The sequence below is a fragment of the Saccoglossus kowalevskii genome, chromosome 22 (assembly GCF_978046115.1).
Source record: "Saccoglossus kowalevskii chromosome 22, keSacKowa6.1, whole genome shotgun sequence".
Taxonomy (NCBI): Eukaryota; Metazoa; Hemichordata; class Enteropneusta; family Harrimaniidae; genus Saccoglossus; species Saccoglossus kowalevskii.
The window spans coordinates 27,879,367-27,897,183 of NC_140662.1; the positions used below are offsets into that span (position 1 = coordinate 27,879,367).

Below are 17,817 nucleotides of genomic sequence, written 5' to 3' on the forward strand. Positions count from 1 at the left end.
TGGAAGTAAGGGTAAGTTAAATACATGTGTAGTTACAACTAATATCCCTCGACACAGTTACAACAACTTGCTAGCAGTTGAATGTATGTATTATATTATTTGTATTAAATTAAGCTGTGTGGACAAAAGCTGACCTTCCCGCTCTTCCGTTAATTATGGGAGACGATGGCCTACTCATATAACGAATCCCAGAGTTTATTCATGTGTCAAATCTTCGTGTCAGAAGTAGTCTTGCTTACACCAGACGAAGCTCACTGAATAACGCCATGATATTATCCATATCATTACTCAGGGGAGTCATTTTGAAGTACGAGTCACTTTGTGAAGTGATTATAAGACATCCATGTAATGCTATATGTGTTTTGAAACCAACTCAGTGGCCAGGTTGCACATTGATACGAGGGAAGCCAGTATAATACATATTAATGGCGACAGCGTCAATTGATTACCCGTATCCTCATATATCCCTACAAGTCACTATAGTTACAGTGCAAGTAGTGATATGTCTTGTATATAAGACTGACATGAGACCTGGGAGAATTTATTTTAAATAGTCTATCTGTGAAATTGTGTTACCCCATTTAACCTCATTTGACATCATATGACCCGATCCGACCCGACCTGACCAGGATAACACCTTACCCGTCCCGGTCCCGGTATCACATGACTTGAACTGACATCGTCTGACCCTGACATCATGGCCTGGTCTTGGTATCACATGACTTGAACTGACACCATCTCACCCTGGCATCAGGGCCTGGTCCCGGTATCACATGACTTTAACTGACGTCATCTGACCCTGGCATCAGGGCCTGGTCCTGGTATCACATGACTTGAACTGACACCATCTGACCCTGGCATCAGGGCCTGGTCCCGTTATCACATGACTTGAACTGACATCATCTGACCCTGACATCAGGGCCTGGTCCCGGTATCAAATGACTTGAACTGACATCGTCTGACCCTGACATAAGGGCCTGGTCCCGGTATCACATGACTTGAACTGACATCATCTGACCCTGACATAAGGGCCTGGTCCCGGTATCACATGACTTGAACTGACATCGTCTGACCCTGACATCAGGGCTTGGTCGCGGTATCACGTGATTTGAACTGACACCATCTGACCCTGAAATCAGGACCTGGTCCTGATATCACATGACTTAAACTGACATCATCTAACACTGCTCCGGTATCACATGACTTGAACTGAAATCAGCTGACCCTGACATCAGGGCCCGGTCGCGGTATCACGTGACTTGAATTGAAATCATCTGATCTTTCAAGAAAAAGAGCCATGGGTACCACGGCAATCATAAAATGTCTCTTTCTCCCGTGTATTAAGCGTGTTCGCATTTTTCTATATTTACTGTGTATGCTTTAAAGAGCTGTCCCATTAAGTCATGTAACGTCATAATTAATATATTGGTCCTGTGTGTATCACAACCAAAGTGCATAATTTCATGTAGACTTATAATTGTACTTAATATTTTTTAAATGGTAACATAAATGTATTGTAGTATATTTTTTTTTTTTTTTTTTTTTTTTTTTTTTACAGCGTGTTATTTGATATTTTGTTGACCGATTTTAGGAATTGTATTCAAACACAACGTGTATGTCTGCATGTATGTATGTATGTATGTGTGTGTGTGTGTGTGTGTGTGTGTGTGTGTGTGTGTGTGTGTGTGTGTGTGTGTGTGTGTGTGTGTGTGTGTGTGTGTGTGCGTGCGTTATTTATTTATTTATTACAGTGCTATTTCAGACATTATTAAATTACGCATCTTTTATATTAATCATCATTTTCTCGTTGACAAAATGTTTACATGTATTGTGTTGGCCATACTTAGCTAATTAGTCGGTCGTCATTAATTAACGCAATTGAATACTATTTTGTGAGCGAGTAATATTACACTAAATGCAGGGCGGCATAAATCATTATTCCATGTGAATGTATGTTCAGCAATTTAATTATATATTTAATTGTATGTAAAGAGACATGTGCCGTTATTGGGCCAGTTCCGAGTCCGGGGCTATAATTACTGCAACTGATATAATGCTACCAGTACCCCCACTCCAATATTGTACACGTTTCACAAGTCGCTCGTTTTCTCGCCCTTTTTTTTCCCTCAAAGAAACAAGTTTGCAATGTTAAACACGTGACTGATTCGGTGGAACCACATGGACACGGTGGGCTGTATTGAAAGGGAAAGCACTTGAGTTCCATTTCATCCATGAATATCTCTCCTACCACGAGTGCCTTGCTTAAAAGCATGCTGCAGTGTTTATTGAAACGCGAATATCCCGGTGAAAAACAACACTAAATTCCGTACAAGCAAAACAAAACAAAAATCAACATATGCTTAACCAGTCTGGATATGTCAAGCAATAGTACGTATGGACCGATATCATTGTGTTTGTCTGCATTGTCCACGCTGGCATGACGAGCATTGTACGCCTTTGTTGAATTAATTGAATGGTGAAAAGGCCCGCAGTACTTTACCCATTGGTCAGCTTTCAATTGACGGGACCTTTGTTCAGCGATTGTGACAAGCACCAACCAAACAGCTGGGACGTTGAGGTCTAACTGATGTAACCTCACCCTTCAAATCGAGAAGGGATGGGCAATAAAGCAGAGGTCTCGGACCTTCTGGCGCTCATGAGTGTATAACGCGACGACTTGCATGACACTTATTACATTTACTCAATGTCTCGACACGGCGGTGACAACGGGCACTGAAAACCTCGTTGACAGGATACTGTCTCCGATGCATTTCACCGTGACGTTAGACCCTGGGGGAGGTTTACTCGTACACGGTGCCAACACCGTACACTGCTTTTCAAACAAGTACATCGCAATAATAAATACGAATTTTTAAATTAACCTCCAATAAAACATGGGTCACTCACCAAGTCAGAGTTATCAAAACATGTTTAGGACGTTAGGAACATATTGGTACTCTGAACAGTCTTAACATAAAGGACAAATCTTTAAATGTGATGAATGACTGTTTCGGCATCTGGTGTTTCGTAAAAAGACTCGGCCATATGTAGAAGGTTGGGAAAAACACTTGCGAAGAATGGTGGACGGCTTAAGACAACCACTTCCCGTTAAACTCTATTTTTTGGTGAGTGGTGATAGGTCTACTATATTCCTGGGCATGGGTACAACACAATTTCTGATAAGTGGAGTACCTCCACTTCTGTATTCCTGGTGAAAGATTCAATTCAATTGATCAAACTTGCAACTTAATTTCACTACATTCCACGTTAAGTGTACATTTCAATGTCCGGGGTGCGGTAAAAACCCAGACTTCATTTCCAGCGATGAACGGTGAAAGACTAGATTTTATTCCCAGCGGGGAATGGCGAAATTGAATTCCTGGTAAGTGATGAAACCCAATTAAATTCCTGGTAAGTGATAAACGCCCAATTGAATTCCTGGTGAGTGGTGTAACCCCAATTGAATTTCTGGCGAGTGGTGTAACCCCAATTGAATTCCTGGTAAGTGGTGAAACCCCTATTGAATTCCTGGTGAGTGATAAACCCCAATTGAATTCCTGGTAAGTGGTGAAACTCCTATTGAACTCCTGGTGAGTGGTGTAACCCCAATTGAATTCCTGGTGAGTGGTGTAACCCCAATTGAATTTCTGGCGAGTGGTATAACCCCAATTGAATTCCCGGTGAGTGATGAAACCCAATTGAATTTCTGGTGAGTGGTGAAACTCAAATTGAATTCCTGGTAAATGGTGAAACCCAAATTGAATTCCTGGTGAGTGGTCTAACGCCAATTGAATTCCTGGTGAGTGATAAACCCCAATTGAATTCCTGGTGAGTGATAAACCCCAATTGAATTCCTGGTGAGTGATAAACCACAATTGAATTCCTGGTAAGTGGTGTAACCCAAATTGAATTCCTGGTAAGTGGTGAAACCCAATTGAATTCCTGGTAAGTGGTGAAACCACAATTGAATTCCTGGTAAGTGGTGAAACCCAATTGAATTCCTGTTAAGTAGTGAAACCCCTATTGAACTCCTGGTGAGTGGTGTAACCCAATTGAATTTCTGATGAGTGGTGTAACCCCTATTGAATTCCTGGTGAGTGATAAAGCCCTAATTGAATTCCTGGTAAGTGGTGAAACTCTTATTGAATTTCTGGTGAGTGGTGTAACTCCTATTGAATTCCTGGTGAGTGATAAAGCCCTAATTGAATTCCTGGTGAGTGGTGTAAACCCTATTGCATTTCTGGTAAGTGGTGTAACCCCTATTGAATTCCTGGTGAGTGATAAACCCTGATTGAATTCTTGGTGAGTACAATCAAGCATGATTGTCGTTCCATGTTAGAAACATTCAGAATAAAAAAGATACACTAGTAGAAAAAAATAACTAAACAAAACAAAAAAACAAAAACAAACTTGCCCGAAAATGGATTAAAAATGCAAATTAATTAATAAAGTAAATGTAAGGATTTGTATACATTACTTATTTGGATATCTGTGAGGCAGCTGTTTTTTTTTAATTTGCTTTCTCTTAGTTTGAAGCATTCATATATGTATTTTGCTAGACATTTTAGCATCACAGTACTCTTTGTGCATAGTATGTTAATAAAGCTTGTTACACTGTCTAATTGTGTTGAGTAGGATCATAGACACAGTATAGATCCATTGCGATGTTCATCACGTGGTGAAGTGGATAAAATGGTTCATTCTGTTCGTGTGTAACAGATTGGAAAACGAAATATAGTAATGATAATAACAATAATGATAATAATGATATTTTTTTGGTCAAAAAACACATAGCCGTATAGTGGTCATGTCAGTCGGGCTCATCACACGATCGTTGTCCGTGATTTGTACTAATCCAACCAGATTGTATAAACTTGTTTCTTTCCGATTGGCTAAACATTGATTAATTTGTACGACGTGTATTTTTTATTTTTATCATTTGTTTTTGTTTTTGTTACATACATCTTATTTGGTATTATTTTAACGCGTTTATTAAACTGGTGAAATGTTAATAAATGAGTCAGTTCGATTTTGATGAAATATCAACTCAAATGTGCCTATATGAGATGCGGATCTTAAAAAGCGCAGCGACTAGATTTCAGTTTGCAAATCTCACCCCATGCGTGGTGTCAGAGTGCTCTGCGAAATGATTCTTTTTTGATAATCAGAATATATGGAGTATTTTTAATTTCTGTCGTATACAGTAATGAATGTTTATAGAACACAATTACGATGTTAGTTTACTAATTAGGCAGGATTTAAGCACAATTTTCGTTTAAAAGTTGACGAAAAGGAATACATTAAAGCGTGGTGGTCGTCGCGCAGCGCGTGTTCGAATTTCATGTAAATAAACAGTGTATTTTACACGCGTTGTATACGTCGCTATGAGTCCCATATCGATCAGGACGCGGCACGACGACTGCCACCCTTTAAACAGCCATGCAAGTCTTTAAAATGTCTGACATCTCAGGTTAATTGAAAATAAAGTGTTAATCACAACTATTAGTGACAATACATAAGCCAGACAATGGTGGACGTTAGAACATGTTACGTTACGTATAAAGTGATGGGAGGACCCATTGAAATAACGTTCCCATGACGTGCTGATGCAAGGTTCGCTATTGTTGATGAAGGAATGATGCAGTGAAATTAAAATAAAGCCAATATACCTTTTTCCTTATATTTTACATTCAACTTGTCAAAAATCAGTGAAAATTGATTCCATAGAAAACACCCAAAAAGTCTTTTCAGCAAAAATTAATTCCAGCTAAAATAAAGTATTTTACACTATACATCCGGGGTACTAATGTAGACTAGTATATAACCTTTGAAATGAGATTACGGGTCAATCATGGGGCGGGTGCATGTGACTGGAAGAGTGTGGCAAGTGCATTTTTTCGACGTTTCTTGTTTTTACATTTTTATTTTCTTGAATATTATATGCAAATATATTTGCATCCATGTTTTCTTCTTGGTGTCTTGCTTGCATTTTCAATATCTCTTTCAGCCCCCCCCCCCCCATGATTTCAAATGACCGATCCCTTATTGTGTTACAATGTATTTTTATTGACTGAATACAAGTACTTACATTAAAATATCATGTTTAGATACTTATCTTGTGCAATCAGGGGTGGCGCCTGATTAGTTTCTTCTGATACCCAACTTACTGAAAACACGTTGAAATAGTCATTTTGAATGCATGAATTAACAGAATCTTAATTTAGCTAAAGTTCTAACATATTCATTGTGAGGATATATTATATTTTCAATTAGAAAAATTGCGGAAATTAGCTAAAATTACATGTTAGCTAAAAAGAAATTATTTACAGTAGTAAATTTGTTGGTAGTAGTTTTTTTGTTGATAGTACTGTCGCTCTTTTATTATATAAAAAACATCAAATATTTTAACATTATCAATGTCTGAAGCGAAGAAAGGAGATGTAAAAATAGTAAAACTTTACGAGAATATTTTCAAAAGAACACATATGATCTATTAGCACATTCTTGTCCCCTGTCTTCTTCTCCGGCCTCCAGAAATAATATAAATAACAAAGATATCCACTTCCAAAACTCTGAATATTATCACTTCTCATTAAATGAAAATAATAACATAAACACGACATCTCAGTGAGATTTTTCTTAAAGTTGGCTCGGGACTGTTTGTTGTTTCAATTTCAAAACGCCCTCTAGACGTGACAGACAAGCAAATTGAATCACCCCTTTTCTACAATGGTCTAGTCCGAATCGCATCACCCCATTTTGAACCCTGGCCGATAGGCGGTAAGTGTGCTTCGTGTCAGACGCGACAGTTGCTGAAACAGGGATAGTACTCGCTAGAAATATGGGGAAAGGCGGAGACGATGTCAGGAACGGCGTGACGAGAACATTTACCAGAAAAGAGCTGGAACAACACAACCAACGTAGCGATCAATGGGTCGTTGTTAACCACAAAGTGTACGACATCACGGAATGGTGCCACCGGCACCCGGGTGGACGGCGTGTCATCAGCCACTATGCCGGAGAGGATGCAACGGTAAGTACACCTGTCACCGTTAAATAAATATTAATTACCTCTAATTATAACGCATTATCGTCCAACTCTTGGATAACGAGCTCATTCACACATCCGATCGTAGTTTGTAGGAGTAAAACACGAGACAACTCGTGAATCAGCGCAGCGGTCCACCACGATACGGCGAATACGTTGCGAACGACGCCATAACACAGCAACAACACCAACCCAACAGCGTGGCAACGCAGTTCTCAGTCACGTTTGGTTGAATGTTTTTTATAATTTTAGTAACGAATACATTGAGTGAATAAAGTGAGCAATATGTGGAGATGCAGAATTGAGTTCGACTTACGGACATCGAGTTACTAAAACGATCACGCCCATGCTCAAAGTGTAATCGAAACTTTAATTAACAGTTAATCGAATTTTGAGTCATGGATACTATAGATTTTGTTTTTGTTGAACGTTGTAACTTATGTTTTCGTAACTCAATCCGCGTAGCTGGAGCAATTTATTATCTCCAGTATATGATAGTTTTAAAGCATAACATTGCTTCAGAGTTTGTGATTATAATGATTGACTGATAATAATCAATTTGAACCAATATAAAATCTATAATAATACTGTTGTCAAGTGAATTTATTCTAGTACACAAACACTTGTGTCAGTCCATAACAATTCAACTTCATGAAAAATGTAGATGGTTTGTGATATATTTTGGTAAAATTATCAAAGAAAAATACGAAAAAGCAGAAAAATGGGAAAAAGTTGCCAGTCCAAAATCAAAGTTGCCAGTCCGTTTAGTTGATGTACTGGTGGCTGGCTAACACCCTGTCAGTTGCGTATTAACTCTATTTAATATTGCACTTTTTAGCTCCGCTGTCGACTTTGTCGAGCGGAGCTTATCATATGAGTGATTGTCCGGCGTCGTCCGGCATCCGTGTCAATGTTTTACTTTTTCGACTTCTTCTTGAAAACTATAAGCCTGAATGCTTTGATACTTGGTGTATATGTACCTTGGGTAGATCTCTCTCAGATTTGTTCATTTCATGATCATATCTTCAATTCTCTAATTTTGGTGAATATTTTTGTCATTTTTAGTAAAAAGTGATATTTTCGACTTCTTGTTAAAAACCGCAAGTCCAATTGCTTTGATATTACATATATAGGTACTACATGTGGAACTCTTTCAGATTTGTTCATTTTGTAATGATGTCTTTAATTCTCTAATTTTGGTGAATATTTTTGTCATTTTTGGTAAAAAGTGATATTTTCGACTTCTTGTTAAAAAACGCAAGTCCAATTGCTTTGATATTACATATATAGGTACTACATGTGGACCTCTCTCAGATTTGTTCATTTTGTAATGATATCTTCAATTCTCTAATTTGGGTGAATATTTTTGTCATTTTTGGTAAAAAGTGATATTTTCAACCTCTTGTTAAAAACAGCAAGTCCAATTGCTTTGATATTACATATATAGGTACTACATGTGGACCTCTCTCAGATTTGTTCATTTTGTAATGATATTTTTAATTCTCTAATTTTGGTGAATATTTTTGTCATTTTTGATAAAAAGTGATATTTTCAACTTCTTGTTAAAAACCGCAAGTCCAATTGCTTTGATATTACATACATAGGTACTACAAGTGAACCTGTCTCAGATTCGTTCATTTTGTAACGATATCTATAATTCCCTAATTTTGGTGAATATTTTTGTCATTTTTGGTAAAAACTGATATTTTCAACTTCTTGTTCAAAACCGCAAGTCCAATTGCTTTGATATTACATACATAGGTACTACATATGGACCTCTCTCAGATTTGTTCATTTTGTAATGATATCTTCAATTCTCTAATTTGGGTGAATATTTTTGGTAAAAAGTGATATTTTCAACCTCTTGTTAAAAACAGCAAGTCCAATTGCTTTGATATTACATATATAGGTACTACATGTGGACCTCTCTCAGATTTGTTCATTTTGTAATGATATTTTTAATTCTCTAATTTTGGTGAATATTTTTGTCATTTTTGGTAAAAAGTGATATTTTCGACTTCTTGTTGAAAACCGCAAGTCTGATTGCTTTTATATTACATATATAGGTATTACATGTGGACCTTGTTAATTTTGTGGTGATATCTTCAATTACTTAATTTTGATGATTATTTTTGTCATTTTTGGTGAAAAGTGATATTTTTGAATTCTTGTTGAAAACAGCAAGGTCTGTTGCTTTGATACTATACATATTGTTCATTTTCTAATGATATCTTCAGTTCTCTAAGTGTTGCATGTTATATAATTTTGAAATGGCAGTAGAATCCCAGTGACTTTTGACCTTTAGTGTATTTATTTATTCATACCAAATCCTGATAGTGCTGAATAAATCTAGAAAATTTGTTAGGAAAAAAAAACATTACAGAAAACCCCAATCGATGGAATCGTCTTCGAACAAATATGCAATTGTATGCATATTATGATCACTAATTCCCCATTGTTTACCTAGACACGCATTCTGACAAACGAACCAAGAGTTTCCTAACTGTTTTTCTAGTAACTGTGATTGGACTGACCTCCAGAAATAATATACATAACAAGGATATCCACTTGCAAAACTCTGAATATTAGCACTTCTCATTTAAAAAAAATAATATAAACACGACACCATGTTATATAATTTTGAAAGGGTAGTAGAATCCCTGTGACCTTTGACCTTTGATAAATCTTTATAGATTTTTTTTAGAATTCTATCAAAAATGTAGCTTTTTATCATCACTTAATGTTATTATTTTTAAGTCTGTAATAAAATCTTGTGATGTGAAATAAATACATTTCGTTAACATACAAACATACTCTTCTTTTATAAATCCTTGATATAGGATACAACCAGAGTTAGCAGGCTCCTCTTGAATATAAAGTGCTGCCTAAAATAAAATCTTTATCTAGAGAAAGAATTTATATTCCATAAAATTCCACATATGAGCTGCCCAATCAAACAAGCAATCTACAGATTGAGAGTCACAAACTTATCTATAAGTGCATTTAGCATTTCTTGCCCAGCCAGAATTTCCACTCGGCGTCTTTCTTTTGCTGAAAGTCTCCAAAGATAGCTGGTATGAATGGTATGTCAGCTGATAACTGACATCAAAATCTGTTAGCTGTGGGTGTATTCAAACACTGTAAAGTTCAAACCTCGCCATTGGTCGTCTTTTCTTCAGTACTTAGCTCAGTCTGGTTACATGCCCAAAATCAAAACTGTCTAATCTATAAATATGCCTTTAGGGTTTATATCTTAGAAACACATTTTGTTTAACTTGAACCATGTTGTGTCCAAACTAAGGACACATATCAGACTCTGAAACTGGGCATTCATTTTGATTGTAATGACAATTGAATTCAATGAAAGCGAATAAAAATGTGGGTCAACAATTGCCGACCTAAACTAAATGTAACAAATTTTCTCTAACTTTTATGACCTTGTGTGCAGGTTTTTTCATCACCTAATGTGCACAATTTCTGTAACACAGGGATAGTTTAGATAGATGGACACATATAGTTCAATGCAATGTCATCCAACAATCTTACATATCTTATGACTTCACACATGAACTAAGTGAAATCATAGTTTTAGATACAACAAAAATAATGCTTGGTACAGGCACTCATCAGCAATGGTTCAGTGCTAAACATGACCTTCTGAATGCACCAATGCAGATACACGGTTAGTACCATAAAATCTGTATTAGGAGCCGCATCCCTAATAGAAATCGCACCATTCTTTTTGAACAATTGAAAATCACATTTTCTCATATGTGTAGATGAGAAAATAGAAGCTGCATCTCCTCTGTTGCATTGTACCATTTTAATAGAAACCGCAGCTTCTAATACAGATTTTACAGTAAGAGGAGAAGAGGACAAAAACTTACACACCACAGCAAGGTCGGTAACGATATAACAAGAGGAAGAAAGAGAATACTCTTCAAATATATAGTTGTAAAATATTACACAAATAAACTGGCCAGGAAAATAATAGATTCCATAAATTAACAAGCATGGTATAATAATTAAAAGCCCAGGACTGACTACTGTGAGTGTATGAATGTCTGAATTTCTTGACGAGTGTCATGTTGTGATGCGTGTTAGCAAAATACAGCAGCCATTGTTATTTGTTGCCAGAGGGAATTGCATGTAACAAGTAACTGGAGTTCACACGTTGGTATATCGAAAATCCACCTTCACAACTGTATCACGAGGTTCTTTTTCTCGATGGACATCAGACGATGTTACATGTCAGATTTGGCTTGATCGGCTCACCAGATATCTGGGTCCCTTGAATCATTGACTTTTCTCGCTAGTCATAATTCTGAGCAGAAACCCTATGAAAAATGTGTCTATTTTTGTCCCAATCTTCTGAAGGCAAATGCAGATTATTAATGGGAATATTTTGTGAATATGTGATGAAAAGAGGGAAATGGTAGTGACAAGGTTAAGCAACAACTATGATTGTTACGTTCACATGACAGCATTTTATCGGAGCCCAATGGCTCGAGCCGGCTCGAGCCAGCAAAAATGCCCGTGTGAACGTGAGCCAAGTTCTGTTCCACTAAACCCTTGGAGTTGAACTCCAATAGGGTTGAGTCCTGACATGGCTCCGATCGTGTCAGCGCATCGGGGCCCAACTATCAGAGCCGAAATCACGCCCTCAATCGTCTTCTTCGAGTAACCTCTCATTTCAAGACAACATCTTTCATAATTTCATGCAATTTCCGGCTTGAATAAGAGGTACGCGTCCTAATATATAGTAACAAATTATTGCGATAGATTAATAGCTCAACGGGAAACAAAAAATGGCGTACGAAATTATGCGACAAAAACTTGAAAGAGCAACTGAACGGAAGCTTTTTAAAAACACTAAAGATAAAAATCGTAGAACCGATCGCGGTACGGTGACGTGTTCCTGTTAGGTTTAGATTCTTCCATAGTCCCTCTATGATAGATAGAGAGAATCTGTGATTCTTCCTAGTAGTTTAGATATCACTACAGTTGAATAGTTACAAAATGGTAATTTTGCATGACAATAACTTGAGCGAATAGGCTGTATTAAACGCATTTTAGCTGCCTTGTTTCCTGTTTATTCAAGATACTAGTACCTAAATCGTAATACCAGTCATTGTCTTTTCTACCTCCATGCTCAGGTTCTTTTTTCTCTTAGCTCAACAGCATCATGCCATGTAAAGAAAAAACACAAGGACGACACTAAAATCGTTTTCTGTCACTAATTATTCAAGGGCACTGTTCCGTTCGGCTCTAGTCAAACTGAATCGAACTCTGGCAGATCTCGGCTCTCGTTCGGCTCCTGACTGTATGAACACATTGGAGATAATCTCCTGTTAATCCGTGGAGGAGCAGTAGTTCGGCTCCGATGGAATGCTATCGTGTGAACATAGCAAATGTCATACAGTTTATTGTGGCAATTCTTGATTGGTTTACAACACCTGTACATTCATCGAGTGGGAAGTTTAGTTTGCCATTATGATTGACATCTGGTGCAGGTCACACACCTTAAAATCAGACCTATGTTAGTATGTGTAGTGTTAAATGTGTCTATCTTTAGGCTACAAATCCTACCTTTCAATATGAACTCCTATCATTTTTATTGTTATTATAAATAAATAATAAACCCATTATGTACGTAATTTGCTTTTTATATTTACAATCCAGACTTCTTAGACATACTAGGGAACATTTTAAACTTAGAGGGCTGTAGTGTTGGTATAAAAGCTCTAGGCAGTATTTGTGAGAATAATTCTGCTAATAAGCTTGTACAGTTGTCTACTTTAATAAACAATATATTATTCATACTATATTTGTCCAGACATGTTTAGATAACGTCTGTTTACATTATTTTCATTTTAATATTTCTAAATTAAGTTTATTTTCTCTTTTGGAATGACTACAAATTGTTGATTAATTGGTTAAATATTTTAGGAAGTCAAATATTTCCATGCTTTAGTAAATTGATCTTTTGTAAATATGATTTCAGCAGACAGTTCAAATTGAAAATTAAATGTTAATTTTTAGCACTGATTAGGATTCCGAAAAAGAAACAATAATGGAGTTTTCAGATAAAATTGCAATTTATACTCATTTTGTTTTTGTTATTACCTTAGTTGCTATGGTAAAATGATTTCATTATAACTATACATTTTCAAAGTGACATGCATGTTTAAAGTAGTTATGAAAAATAATATTTATTATTATACATCTGTCATCGTAACGCCATAAGTTGCAGCGTGCCGTAATTTTGCGGTATTTTATGGGGTATTTTCATCCTACCATATTAGGAAATGCGAATTTCAAATATGGATTGATTACGCACGTAAGTGTCCTCTAATAATAAAAACAAACATGGCTGCCACCAGGGTTGAATGGACTCGATACAAAGAAGTTAGCTGATTCTGTTTAAACTTTTTAGATTTCTGCATTCCCAAGATGTAGGAAAAGATGTATAATAATAAGGTTATTACGAAGATACCTCAAAATATGCACTCAGACAGTACGCTGTCGCATCGACCTGCGCGTCGGTCGATACTGCCGCTGTACTGTCTTCATGCATACTTTGAGGTATCATCGTAATAACCTCATATTATGTACAGTCTTTAATTTAGCGAGCATCCAATCTGAAAATATTTTACCAGAGTGATGGAAATCTGATTCTATGGAGTTATCATTGTGTAATTATGTATGCACACAGTGATCATATCAGTGGGAGTGGTAAATGTGATTCTATGGAGTTATTATTGTGTAATTATGTATGCACACAGTGATCATATCAGTGGAAGTGGTAAATCTGATTCTATAGAGTTATTATTGTGTAATTATGTATGCACACAGTGATCATATCAGTGGGAGTGGTAAATGTGATTCTATGGAGTTATTATTGTGTAATTATGTATACACACAGTGATCATATCAGTGGGAGTGGTAAATGTGATTCTATGGAGTTATTATTGTGTAATTATGTATGCACACAGTGATCATATCAGTGGGAGTGGTAAATGTGATTCTATAGAGTTATTATTGTGTAATTATGTATGCACACAGTGATCATATCAGTGGGAGTGGTAAATGTGATTCTATGGAGTTATTATTGTGTAATTATGTATGCACACAGTGATCATATCAGTGGGAGTGGTAAATGTGATTCTATGGAGTTATTATTGTGTAATTATGTATGCACACAGTGATCATATCAGTGGGAGTGGTAAATGTGATTCTATGGAGTTATTATTGTGTAATTATGTATGCACACAGTGATCATATCAGTGGGAGTGGTAAATCTGATTCTATAGAGTTATTATTGTGTAATTATGTATGCACACAGTGATCATATCAGTGGGAGTGGTAAATGTGATTCTATGGAGTTATTATTGTGTAATTATGTATGCACACAGTGATCATATCAGTGGGAGTGGTAAATGTGATTCTATGGAGTTATTATTGTGTAATTATGTATGCACACAGTGATCATATCAGTGGGAGTGGTAAATGTGATTCTATAGAGTTATTATTGTGTAATTATGTATGCACACAGTGATCATATCAGTGGGAGTGGTAAATGTGATTCTATGGAGTTATTATTGTGTAATTATGTATGCACACAGTGATCATATCAGTGGGAGTGGTAAATGTGATTCTATGGAGTTATTATTGTCTAATTATGTATGCATACAGTGATCATATCAGTGGGAGTGGTAAAATGTGATTCTATGGTGTTATTATTGTGTAATTATGTATGCACACAGTGATCATATCAGTGGGAGTGGTAAAATGTGATTCTATGGAGTTATTATTGAGTAATTATGTATGCATACAGTGATCATATCAGTGGGAGTGGTAAAATGTGATTCTATGGTGTTATTGTGTAATTATGTATGCACACAGTGATCATATCAGTGGGAGTGGTAAAATGTGATTCTATGGAGTTATTATTGAGTAATTATGTATGCATACAGTGATCATATCAGTGGGAGTGGTAAAATGTGATTCTATGGTGTTATTATTGTGTAATTATGTATGCACACAGTGATCATATCAGTGGGAGTGGTAAAATGTGATTCTATGGAGTTATTATTGTGTAATTATGTATGCATACAGTGATCATATCAGTGGGAGTGGTAAAATGTGATTCTATGGAGTTATTATTGTGTAATTATGTATGCACACAGTGATCATATCAGTGGGAGTGGTAAATCTGATTCTATAGAGTTATTACTGTGTAATTATGTATGCACACAGTGATCATATCAGTGGGAGTGGTAAATGTGATTCTATGGAGTTATTATTGTGTAATTATGTATGCACACAGTGATCATATCAGTGGGAGTGGTAAATGTGATTCTATGGAGTTATTATTGTGTAATTATGTACGGTATGCACACAGTGATCATATCAGTGGGAGTGGTAAAATGTGATTCTATGGAGTTATTATTGTGTAATTATGTATGCATACAGTGATCATATCAGTGGGAGTGGTAAAATGTGATTCTATGGAGTTATTATTGTCTAATTATGTATGCACACAGTGATCATATCAGTGGGAGTGGTAAAATGTGATTCTATGGAGTTATTATTGAGTAATTATGTATGCACACAGTGATCATATCAGTGGGAGTGGTAAATGTGATTCTATGGAGTTATTATTGTCTAATTATGTATGCACACAGTGATCATATCAGTGGGAGTGGTAAAATGTGATTCTATGGAGTTATTATTGTCTAATTATGTATGCACACAGTGATCATATCAGTGGGAGTGGTAAATGTGATTCTATGGAGTTATTGTCTAATTATGTATGCACACAGTGATCATATCAGTGGGAGTGGTAAAATGTGATTCTATGGTGTTATTATTGAGTAATTATGTATGCACACAGTGATCATATCAGTGGGAGTGGTAAATGTGATTCTATGGAGTTATTATTGTCTAATTATGTATGCACACAGTGATCATATCAGTGGGAGTGGTAAATGTGATTCTATGGAGTTATTATTGTCTAATTATGTATGCACACAGTGATCATATCAGTGGGAGTGGTAAATGTGATTCTATGGAGTTATTATTGAGTAATTATGTATGCACACAGTGATCATATCAGTGGGAGTGGTAAATGTGATTCTATGGAGTTATTATTGTCTAATTATGTATGCACACAGTGATCATATCAGTGGGAGTGGTAAATGTGATTCTATGGAGTTATTATTGTGTAATTATGTATGCACACAGTGATCATATCAGTGGGAGTGGTAAATGTGATTCTATGGAGTTATTGTCTAATCATGTGTGCACACAGTGATCATATCAGTGGGAGTGGTAAATGTGATTCTTTGGCTGGTTCCCACCTCAAGTGTTATAGCATTCCAAGCCACAAGAGGCCTGTAACTAGTAATGATTTTGGCATTCTGATTGGTCCATCACGTTCTTGTTCTTTATTCTATTTCCCTTGGTTACCTGACGTCAGTGCTTACCCTTGTGGTCGTTCCTTATATAAAGAAGGTTTTCCTTAAGCTCTCAAAAGTTACACAAATATAAAACTGTTTTGTTTATTATCACTTTGCACAAAAATCGCGAGAAATGTTAGAACAACCTCAAATATGAAGTCTTAGAAGACAAATGAATGGATGTGGCTTTATTGCAGTATTACAGAGTTACAGACACATTTACGTAGAATGTTTTCAAATTACGTCACTCAGTCACATGCTTTTGGGCCAGAATCCCAGTGGAACAATATGACGATTACTAGTTACCTGTGCGCAACTTGCCATTCGCAAGGGATGCCGGGAACCAGTGAATGTGATTCTATGCTGCCTGAATACCGGTACCTACTTTGCAGTTTTCTTGTGATAAATCTTTTCTTGTTTGTCATCGTAATTTATTGAGATATAATAGTGCAAAGTGCCAGCGTAAATCATTTTACAAGATTAATGTTATTTGCAATTGCTCGCCAATTAATGGTGCTACATTGTTGCCATGTTTAATGTAAACAAAGGAAAGTGTTTGAATGTAATGTAAATACCTTTGAACTCAGCAAATTCTATTGTATTTGCTGTCAAATTTGTAACAATGCATTGGATATGGTACATATACTTTACAGTCAGTAATTGCAAACATATTTAAATTGGATTTTTGTAAATGGCAGTAATACTCAACCAGCATTTTTATTTTTTGTGATATGGTAACCTTTTTCATATGCCGTACATTTGTAACAATCTGGTTTCAGTAAAATCAATTGATATGTGCAAAATATTTGTACTCGTAAAATCTTGTTCTTTTCTTTCAGTATTCTAGTGACAAATTTGAAAACTGATGAAATGCTGATGTGAAATAAATCTTTTGTTTTTTGGAGAGAATAAATCAAATTGTATATCATTGTCATGGCTTTGTTTGCATATGGTATTTATTCCTACAAAACAAAAAATAAAATAGAATAAATTCATTCACTCACTCAACCATCAAAAATGAAAAAATACATATTTATTGTATGCCTTCAGTGTTTGATTGCTTGGTATTGACTTCAACACCTGTTTTAAATTTATATCTTGTTATCAGCATTTTATGGTACAATAAATTTGGCTGTATTGCAGATCATAAACTAGACACTCACTAACCCAAAGTATATTTAGCTTATTTGTAATCAGTATGAGGAAGAATAAAAATATAACATCTGTTTTCACTAACCATCATAAAATGTGAATGTACATATTTAGCTGGTGATTTTTATCCTCACTCAAAGCATTACAGATGTTATT

General features: G+C 35.9%; 1 protein-coding gene across 1 annotated transcript in view; it reads left to right on the plus strand.

The window, feature by feature from the left end:
* The first annotated feature begins 6,759 nt into the window (after positions 1 to 6,759).
* LOC100373185 (acyl-CoA 6-desaturase-like) overlaps positions 6,760 to 17,817 on the plus strand; it is a 65,786-nt gene continuing 54,728 nt past the window's right edge. The window contains exon 1 of the mRNA XM_006822611.3: positions 6,760 to 7,033. Within this exon, the coding sequence (XP_006822674.2) occupies positions 6,842 to 7,033 (192 nt within the window). The 5' untranslated portion in view covers positions 6,760 to 6,841. The remainder of the gene's footprint in view (positions 7,034 to 17,817) is intronic.